The sequence below is a fragment of the Pollachius pollachius genome (assembly GCF_949987615.1).
Source record: "Pollachius pollachius genome assembly, chromosome: 15".
Lineage (NCBI taxonomy): Eukaryota > Metazoa > Chordata > Actinopteri > Gadiformes > Gadidae > Pollachius > Pollachius pollachius.
This window is the reverse complement of record NC_136948.1, coordinates 2326757-2337767: the sequence shown is the minus strand read 5'-3', so window position 1 is coordinate 2337767 and position 11011 is coordinate 2326757. Positions and strand designations below refer to the sequence as shown.

Genomic DNA, 11011 nt, shown 5'->3' with positions numbered 1-11011 from the left:
CCCCTACCTGCTCCTTAATGACCTGTCTCTGTACTGTCTAACCCTACCTGCTCCTTAGTGACCTGTCTCTATACACCCTGCTACTTTGGGAGCAGGTGTATAGAGACAGGTTTTTAAGGAGCAGGTAGGGGTTGAACAGTACAGAGTCAAGTCTTTAAGGAGCAGGTAGGGGTTAGACAGTGAACACAGAGACACAGGTATGATCACGGAACATAGTAAGCCGGAGATCCAAGTTGCAACACGGGGAATAGGTGAGTGTGATTGGTGATCAGTAGACGATCAATCACCGAACTATACGTTTGTTGACAAGAATGTCTATTGGAAGGAGAGCTGCCTTACTCTAACCTGATGACAGGCTTAGATGAGGAGAAGGGCTTTGATTTTGAAACAAAAACAGAATTTTGGAAGAAATTTCAAAAGTGATCTCAGTCTCTCACTCTGTTGCATTCTCTCGCTCTCTTTCTCTTCCTTTCAGATGTAGTACTTAAACCCCTCCCATTTTGATGATGTCACAGGTGAAGGTGTGTGCGTGTGTATGTTGGCGTAAGTGTGTGTGTATGTGTTGGTGTAAGTGTGTGTGTGTCTGTGTGTGTGATGGGGGCAGATTATTTAAAGGGACATTTCTCTCTCTCTGGGCGAGTGACACTGCGTTCGACATTACAGAGGATATAGCAGAGATACACGGACCTAAAGGCAGACAGAAAGGCAGACAGATAGGCTGTCAGAGACTAACGGTAAGAATAATGGATTTTACACTGTTGACTGATAGTCCTAATTGATGAGTATTCTGACATATGCTCTCTCTCTCTCTCTCTCTCTCTCTCTCTCTCTCTCTCTCTCTCTCTCTCTCTCTCTCTCTATCTCTCTCTCTTTCTCTACCTGTGTGTGTGTGTGTGTGTGTGACTCTCTCTATCTTTCTTTCTCTACCTGTGTGTGTGTGTCTCTGTCTCACTCTCTCTCGTTGTCTTGACCTGTTTCTCTCTCTCTCAAAGATTCAAAGGAGACTTATTTTCTCTGAAACATGGAGTTCCAGTTCATCCTGGCTGTTGCAGGTAAAACCCAGAACTTTCCTGTCCTTCTGTCTGTTTGTCTGTCTGTCTGATCTAATCCAAAGCCAAAGTAAAATAAAGAAAATACGATAATAGTGACATTTACCCAACTGAGTCTTTAATATGTAAGAGATTATTGATCTAATATTACATAAGTGTAAACATAGCGACGAGAGTTTCATTTTCAGTTAGTGTAAGATAATTGTGATGTTAATTAAAATCTGTCTGTCTGTCTCCACACAGAGAGACAGACAGTAACATCTAAGACCTGTAATGACAACAACAGATTAAGTCCCCCTCCCCACACACACACACACTCCCATGAAACATTCCAACACTCTAGGGTTAGTGATTAACGACTTAGTGAACTCTTTCTTTCTTTCTTTCTTAATCTGATTATGTTAAAGTCAGCATACATAAGAAAGCAAATTGTGATCTAATCTCATTTTTGAACCATCACTCACACTCTCTCTCTCCCCCCCCCCCCCCCCTCTCTCTCTCTCTCCCTCTCTCTCTCTCTCTCTCTCTCTCCCTATCTCTCTCTCTCTCTCTCTCTCTCTCTCTCTCTCTCTCTCTCTCTCTCTCTCTCTCTCTCTGCTAGGTGTGGTGTTGTTGTTCAACCCAACATTGTGCTCAGATTCGGTCAGTATCTCCTATCTCATCTCATTAGTACCGACTTCATAGTAATGAAAGACAGCTCTCTATGGACCACCTTTATGTGGTGATGATAGTGATGGTAGAAGTCATGGTGGTGATGTTATGTTGATGTCATCGTGGTGATGCTATTGTGATGACATGGTAGTGATGTTATTTTGTTACGTGATGTCATGGTGTTGATGTTATTGGATGTCATGGTAGTGATGTGATGTTGATTTCATGGTTGTGATGTCATTGTGATGTTATGTTTATGTCATGGTGGTGGTGTTACGGCGATGTCATGGTGGTGATGTTATCGTGTTGTTAGCAGGATGTCCTGGTGGTGATGGCATGCTAGTGATGTCGTGGTGATGTCATGGTGATGTAATTGTTTCTGTGTTCAGTTCCCTCCCCCATCACGTGCCTGACCCGCGGTGCAGACCTGCTGGAGGGCAACCAGGTGGTGCTGTGTCCTCCGGGCTGCGCCCATTGGAGGATGTCTGTGTTCGGGACCGGCCCCTATGCCTCTATCTCCAACGTGTGTGGAGCCGCCATCCACAGGTACACCTGTCTGCCTGCTCTCAACCTGTCTGTCTTCTGTCTACCTGTCTGATTACCTGTCTGTCTACCCGGCTCTGTACCTGTCTGTCAACGTGTCTGTCCACCTGCTGTCTACCTGTCGGTCTACCTGTCTACCTGTCTACCTGTCGGTCTACCCGTCTACCTGTCTGTCTACCTGTTTACCTGTCTGTCTACCTGTCTATCTATCTGTCTGCCTGTCTGTCTACCTCTGTCAACCTGTTTGTCCACCTGTCTGTCTATCTGTCTGTCTATCTGTCTTGCGTTCTCCCTCTGTAGCAGGTGAACAGGTAGGTCTCTCAGTCCAAGAGGGTGAGACAGGTAGGCTGATCGGGGGTGGGGGGGTCTCTGTGTCCTAGTGGGGTGATGGGGCCCCCCTGTGGTGAGACAGGTAGGCACACTGGGGGGGCGGTGTCTCTCTGTGTCCTAGTGGGGCCCCTGTGTGGTGAGACAGGTAGGCTGACCAGCGGGGGTCTCTTTGTCCTAGTGGGGTGATGGGGCCCCTGTGTGGTGAGACAGGTATGCTGGCCAGGGGGGTCCCTGTGTCCTATTGGGGCGATGGGGCCCCTGTGTGGTGAGACAGGTATGCTGACCGGGGGGGTCTCTGTGTCCTAGTGGGGCCCCTGTGTTGTGAGACAGGTATGCTGACCGGAGGGGTCTCTGTCTCCTAGTGGGGCCCCTGTGTGGTGAGACAGGTATGCTGACCGGGAGGGGGTCTCTGTGTCCTAGTGGGGCCCCTGTGTGGTGAGACAGGTATGCTGACCGGGGGGGTCTCTGTGTCCTAGTGGGGCCCCTGTGTTGTGAGACAGGTATGCTGACCGGAGGGGTCTCTGTGTCCTAGTGGGGCCCCTGTGTGGTGAGACAGGTATGCTGACCGGGGGGGTCTCTGTGTCCTAGTGGGGCCCCTGTGTGGTGAGACAGGTATGCTGAACGGGGCGTCTCTGTGTGCTAGTGGGGCCCCTGTGTGGTAAGACAGGTATGCTGACCAGGGGGGTCTCTGTGTCCTGGTGGGGCCCCTGTGTGGTGAGACAGATATGCTGACCGGGGGGGGGGTCTCTGTGTCCTAGTGGGGCCCCTGTGTGGTGAGACAGGTATGCTGACCGGGGGGGTCTCTGTGTCCTAGTGGGGCCCCTGTGTGGTGAGACAGGTATGCTGACCGGGGGCGTCTCTGTGTGCTAGTGGGGCCCCTGTGTGGTGAGACAGGTATGCTGACCGGGGGGGGGGTCTCTGTGTCCTAGTGGGGCCCCTGTGTGGTGAGACAGGTATGCTGACCGGGGGGGTCTCTGTGTCCTAGTGGGGCCCCTGTGTGGTGAGACAGGTATGCTGACCGGGGGGGTCTCTGTGTCCTAGTGGGGCGGTGGGGGCCAGCGGGGGCCCGCTCCAGGTCAGCAGGGTGCTGGGGAGGCGGAGCTTCAGGAGTTCCAACTCCAACGGCGTCCAATCACAGTCCCTGTCTCTCTGGACTTCCTCCTTCAGCCTCTCAAGTACACACCACACACTGCTGCACACTACCACACACTGCTACACACTACTACACACTGCTACACACTAATACTTCTATTACACACTACTGCACACTGCTACACACTACTACACACTAATACTTCTACTACACACTACTACACACTGCTACACACTACTACACACTAATACTTCTATTACACACTACTTCACACTGCTACACACTACTACACACTAATACCTCTACTACACACAACTCCACTCTACGAAACACTACTACACACTACAAATACGCCGTACTACATACTAATACATACTAGTACACACTAGTACTACAAATACAAACTACTACACATTAATACAACAACTACACACTACTACACACTAGTACTTCCAATACACACTGCTACAAACTAATAGACACTTATACTACCAATACACAATAGTACACACTAGGAGACACTAATACTACCAATACACATTACACAGTGAGGTGTGCGCTTGTGTGTGTGTATGTCCAGAACCAGTCGACATACCCCTGGAGATGTCCAGTAACACCAGCACTATAGAACTGCCTATTAAGAAGCTTGGTGAGTACTTCATACCACCGTCATACAAAGTGTATTATTGCAATGCTAAATACCGAGAAAACATCACAATGCTACCCATACAATATCACACTCGGTCATATATGACTATCACTATGTGGCAAATAAAATGGGACTTAGTGTTTATCTGTGTGTGTGTCTGTGTTTGTGTGTGTGTGCGTGTGTTTTGTGTCTGTGTTTTGTGTGTGTCTGTGTTTGTGTTTTTTTTATGTGTGTGTCTGTGGCTGTTTTGTGTGGGTGGTTTCTCAGCTAAGAAAGCCCTGAAGAAGCCAACAGTGAAGAAGACGATTAAAGGAAACCCAGGTACTTGTTCTACCTGTCACTAAGAACCACAGAGTTCCGCTCGGACCTGTCACTCAGAACCACAGAGTTCTGCTCGGACCTCTCACTCAGAACCACAGAGTTCTGCTCTGACCTGCCAGTCAGAACCACAGACACCAGCGCCAAGCTGTCACTCAGGAACCTGGTGTCCCTCAGGGCTCAATGCTGGGGCCTGCTGCTCTCCTTCTGCAGCCTCTCATCCCTGGGTTCTGCAGAGGCCTGTTAATCCTCTTTCTGACCCGCCTCTCGAGAACCTTGTGATCCGCATTAGAGGCTGATGCCCTGACAGAGGAATGTTTTCGCTGCGTTCCGCTGTTAAACTGCTTGATTATGGCGATTTACAACACAGTGACTGGGATGTGAGGGTTGTGAGTTGAATGACGCCAGGAGTGTCCGTCATACTAACACTCATAATCCCTCATGTATCAGTTGTCTGGTTCTGAACAGGTTCTGAACCGGTTCTGAACCGGTTCTGAACTGGTTCTGAACCGGTTCTGAACCGGTTCTGAACCGGTTCCTCTTGAAATAAACAGAGAGTGGGACCCGATGATCAGGATTCTACAGATACATACATATATACATTTATGAATATAGATATCATATTGACGGACTCCAGAAACGGACCGAGTCCGTTTGGTGTCATGTGGGTGACAGCTGGCTCAGGGTCTGGTAGAGCAGCTCAGGGCCGTGAACCGGTCCAAACCGGTCCAAACCGGTCCGCTCCGCTACCCCCGCCTCCCGCGGACCGGTTTGGACCGGGTGTAGCGGGGCCTTGACGTGGTTGCCGTTGTGTTGCGTGGCGACAGAGTGCCAGGTGGAGCTGGCGGTGGTGGTGGACAGCAGCAGGAACCTGGGCCAGCGGCGCTATGGCCTCCAGAAGAACTTCCTCAGCAAGCTGGTGTCGGCGCTGAAGGTCGGCCCCTCGGGACCCCGTGTGGGCCTGGTGCAGACCGGGTGAGACACGCACACACACACACACACACACGCATACACGCATATACACCAACACACACGCATATACACACACACAAAAAAACACACACACACACGCATACACACACACACACACACACACACACACAGATAAGCACACACATGTACACACACACGGACACATTTACACACACGCAAACACACATATGCACACAGGCACACAGACACACACACTCATGCACGCACACACACGCACAAAAACAAATTTAAATGTATCTTTGTGTGTGTGTATGTGTGGGTATCTTCGTGTGTGTGTAGGGACACTCCCAGGACAGAGGCCTATCTTTCCAACTCCACCAAGCTGCTTATGCTGGCGATCAAAGAAATGCCGTACCTGGGGGGCGACACCAACACAGGTACGGACCCCCGCTCAGTAGAACACCACATGGAGAGTTGTGTTCACCTGCACAGGTACACCTGGAATGGATGGAGGTAGTGGTTGCTAAGTGATGAGGTCATGGCTGCTAGCGATGAGGTCATCGTTATCATTATGAGGTCATCAGTGATGAGGTCATGGTTGCTAAAGATGAGGTCATGATGAGGGTGTGGTTGACAATGATGAGATCGCGGTGGCTAATGATGAGGTCATGGTGGTTAATGATGAGGTCGTAGTGAGGTCATGGTGGGTAACGATGAGGTCATGACGAGGTCATAGTTGATAACGATGAGGTCGCGGTGGTTAACGATGAGGTCGCGGTGGGTAACGATGAGGTCATGAGGATGTCATGGTGGGTAACAACAAGGTCATGATGAGGTCGCGGTGGGTAACGATGAGGTCATGATGAGGTCGCGGTGGGTAACTATGAGGTCATGATGAGGTCGCGGTGGGTAACGATGAGGTCATGAGGATGTCATGGGGCTAACGATGAGGTCATGATGATGTCATGGGGCTAACGATGAGGTCGCGGTCCAGGGAAGGCCATGCAGCACGCGGCGGAGGGCTTCTTCCTAGCGGAGTGGGGGGTTCGCCGGGGCCACCCCCGGGTGATGCTCGTGCTGCTGGACGGCTGGCCCTCGGACGACCTGGAGCAGGCGGCCGGCCTGGCCCGCGACTCGGGCATCAACGTCTTCCTGCTGTCGGTGGCCAAGCCCACCCCCGAGGAGCTGCCCCAGGTCCAGGACCTGGACTACGCCAAGAAGGTCTGCCCACCCCCCCCACCGCACCTCCTCACACCTCCTCACAGGTGTGAGGAGGTGGTCCTCACTGTGTTCTCCTGCTGGTCCTCCTCCCTCCCCTCCTCCTCCCCCCCTCCCCTCCCCTCCTCCTCCTCCTCCCCCCCTCCTCCTCCTCCTCCCCCAACCCCCCCTCCCCTCCTCCTCCTCCCCCCCTCCTCCTCCCCCTCCTCCTCCTCCTCCCTCCCCTCCTCCTCCTCCCCCCCTCCCCTCCTCCTCCTCCCCCCCTCCCCTCATCCTCCTCCTCCCCCTCCTCCTCCTCCTCCCCCCCTCCCCTCCTCCTCCTCCCCCCCTCCCCTCCTCCTCCTCCTCCTCCCCCTCCTCCTCCTCCTTCTCTTCCCCCTCCCAGGCGGTGTGTAAGGACAACGGGTTCTTCAGCCTGTCGGTGCCCAGCTGGTTCTCCACCACCAAACACGTGCGCTCGCTGACCCAGAGGATCTGCTCCCCCAACGCCGTCCTCTGCAGTCAGTCCCCACCCCGCTCTGATCACCACGGCAACCGCATCCAGCGTCCGCTCAGTCTCTGATTGTCTCTTCTCTCTCCTCTCTCTCTCTCTCGCTCTCTCCCACCTTCCCTCTCTCTTTTTCTCTCTCTCTCTCTCTCCCTTCCTCCCTCCCCCCCACCCCCTTTCCACCCTCCCCCCTCCCTCCAGGTCGGACGTGTCTGAACTCGGTCAACATCGGCTTCCTGATTGACGGCTCCTCCAGCGTCGGCGAGGTTAACTTCCGCCTGGTGCTCGACTTCCTGACCGCCATCGCTCAGAGCTTCGACATCTCTGACGTGGGCTCACGCATTGGTACACACTCACACACGAGCACGCACACACACACGCACGCACGCACGCACGCACTCACTCACTCACTCACTCACTCACTCACTCACTCACTCACTCACTCGCAAGCACACACACGGAATGGTATTATTATTCATTAAGAATCATGTAAGAATTCATAATGATAAACATTAGCATTCATAATGATTCAGTATTCATAATGAATAATAGTCCTATTCAAAATGAATCGTTAGTGTCCACATTGAATCTTGAGTGCGTTCTGTTTCCAGGCGCGGTCCAGTTCACCTATGAGCAGCGCATAGAGTTCGGTCTGTCCGACTACCTGTCCAAGGAGGAGGTGGTCGCAGGTCTGAGCAAAATCAACTACATGAACGGAGGAACGGCGACCGGCGAGGCCATCAACTACGTCACCAACAACCTCTTCCAGTAACGACGAAAAAACACTCAAAATACTCTGAATACACAAAAGTACTCTCTACGTCCCCAACAACCTATACAAGTCGTACGAAAGACACTCAAATACTCAAATTACAAAAGTACTAAAGTAGTATTCCTAGTACTTGACTCAGACTAGTAATATGAACAAAAGTACTGGTTTTCGTTTTAGTAGTAAGTAGTAATTCTAATACCAGTAATAGTAGTAATACTAATACCAGTATGAGTATTGGTCTTAGTACCAGTATTAGTTATAGTACCAGTACGAGTAGTAATACTAATACCAGTACTAGTAGTAATACTAATACCAGAACTAGTAGTAATACTAATACCAGTATGAGTATTGGTCTTAGTACCAGTATTAGTTATAGTACCAGTACTAGTAGGAATACTAATACCTGTACGAGTATTGGTCTTAGTACCAGTATTAGTTATAGTACCAGTACTAGCAGTAATACTAATACCAGTACCAGTAGTAATAGATGATTTATTTGTGTCTCAGGTCCTCGGTTCCCGGGAGGAACTTCCTCATCATCGTCACCGACGGCCAATCATACGATGACATCAGTGGCCCCGCCCAGAACGCTCAGAAACACGGTGTGTGTGTGTGTGTTTGTGTGTGTGTGTGTGTGTGTGTGTGTGTGTGTGTGCGGGAATTTATGTGTCGCATATGTGCTGTGGTTTATATTTGTGCGTATGGTAGGCCATATGTGTGTGTGTCCATGTGAGTGCGTGTGTGTGTGTGTTTGTGTGTATGTGGACATATTTGTGTGTGTGTGTGTGTGTGTGTGTCTGTGTATGTGTGTGTGTCTGTGTCTGTGTACGTCTGTATGTGTGTGTGTCGTGTGTGTTTGTGTGTGCGTGTCCCCTAACATGGAGGGTTTGTCTGGACCAATCAGGGATCACGGTGTTCTCGGTGGGCGTGGCCTGGGCACCACTGGAGGACCTGAAGGCGATGGCGTCCCAGCCCTACGACCGCCACACCTACTTCAGCCGCGAGTTCAGCGGGCTGAAGGCCTTCCCCCAGGACGTCGTCCGGGCCATCTGCCAGGACTTCACCTCCAACAACTGAACGCTCACACAGAGAGACACGCACATAGAGAGGGACACACACACACACACACACATAGAGAGGGACACACACACACACACACATATAGAGGGACACGCACGCACACACACACATATAGAGGGAGACACACACGCACACACACACACACATATAGAGAGGGACACGCACACACACACATATAGAGGGACACGCACACACACACACATATAGAGAGACACGCACATAGAGAGGGACGCGCACACACACACACATACACACACATATAGAGGGACACGCACACACACACATATAGAGGGACACGCACACACACACATATAGAGGGACACGCACACGCACACACACACACATATAGAGGGACACGCACACACACACACACATATAGAGGGAGACACACACATATAGAGGGACACGCACACACACACACATACACACACACACACATATAGAGAGACACGCACAAATAGAGGGACACGCACACACACACACACATATAGAGGGAGACACACACACACACACACATAGAGGGACACGCACACACACACACACACACATAGAGGTAGACACACACACATAGAGGGAGACACACACACACACATATAGAGGGAGACACACAGACACACACATATAGAGGGGCACGCACACACACACATAGAGGGAGACACACACACACGCACACACACACACACACACACACACACAGGGAGATACACACACAAACACACATATATAGAGGGAGAGAAACACACGTAGAGGGACACACACACACACACACACACACGCACACACACACACACACACACACACACACATAGAGGGAGAGAGAGACACACACACACACGTACAGACACACAAAGAGGGAGAGATATACTCAAACAAACACACACACTCACACACACACACACTCACAAACACACACACAAACTGATTAGCATCTGATCCTGATTAGCATCTGATCCTGATTAGCATTGGTGTGCTAACAGAGGAGTTGCAATCTGTCATTTATGCCAAAGTACCTGTAGATAAATGTATTGTACTTATCTTTCTGTCAGTTTCTGTTTTGAAATGTTTGTTTTTATAACAAGAGAGAAAATAACAGCTGTTCACTCTAATCTTAGAAACTTCTGGAAATATTCTGGAAGAAAAAATTGCCAAAAGCTATACTCCATGCTGATATGTTCTCTAAATCACCCGTCTGTACTTTCTAACCCATTTCTGCTCATTATAACCTGTCCCTTTACTGTCTAACCCCTACCTGCTCCTTAAGGACCTGTCTCTATACTGTCTAACCCCTACCTGCTCCTTAAGGACCTGTCTCTGTACTGTCTAACCCCTACCTGCTCCTTAATGACCTGTCTCTGTGCTGTCTAACCCCTACCAGCTGCTTAATGATCTGGCTCTGTACTGTCTAACCCCTACCTGCTCCTTAATGACCTGTCTCTGTACTGTCTAACCCCTATTTGCTCCTTAATTACCTGTCTCTGTACTGTCTAACCCCTACCAGCTCCTTATTAACCTGTCTGTACGTCTAACCCCTACCTGCTCCTTAATGACCTGTCTCTGTACTGTCTAACCCCTACCTGGTCCTTAATGTTGGGTTGTATTCAGCTGTAGTAGGTGAAAGCTTTCCTGGTTAAATTCTGATGTTCACTCAAGCTTCTTTGCTTTTCTATTTATTGCCTGGTTTCTTTTATTTCATTAAAGAATAGTTTTCAAGTGTTGTTTCTGATCAAGTAAATACATAAGGGTGCTGCCCCCTTGTGGCAATACACAGCAAACATCTCTGACCTGCACTGACCACTATGGGCGTGCTGTTGTTCTAGGGTCTGTCCACCAGAGGGCGGGCTATCTTTACAGAGTCTGTCCACTAGGGGTCGGGCTGTGGTTCCAGGCT

General features: G+C 50.3%; 1 protein-coding gene and 1 long non-coding RNA gene across 2 annotated transcripts; both read left to right on the top strand.

The window, feature by feature from the left end:
* Positions 1 to 672: 672 nt before the first annotated feature.
* LOC307086649 lies at positions 673 to 1693 on the top strand. Its single transcript, XR_013812454.1, has 3 exons — positions 673 to 734; positions 993 to 1052; positions 1651 to 1693. It is a non-coding gene; the product is annotated as an uncharacterized lncRNA (long non-coding RNA).
* A 293-nt stretch (positions 1694 to 1986) lies between these two features.
* Positions 1987 to 10696, top strand: coch (coagulation factor C homolog, cochlin (Limulus polyphemus); the record flags this gene model as incomplete). The annotated part of the gene is made up of 13 exons (XM_079752209.1): positions 1987 to 2008; positions 2090 to 2246; positions 3615 to 3748; positions 4247 to 4315; positions 4583 to 4636; positions 5461 to 5608; positions 5906 to 6003; positions 6561 to 6787; positions 7170 to 7284; positions 7473 to 7616; positions 7883 to 8039; positions 8551 to 8645; positions 8948 to 10696. The coding sequence occupies 13 exons, from the start codon at positions 1987 to 1989 to the stop codon at positions 9118 to 9120; spliced, it is 1593 nt and encodes a 530-aa protein (XP_079608335.1). The 3' UTR covers positions 9121 to 10696.
* Between the last annotated feature and the right edge of the window lie 315 nt (positions 10697 to 11011).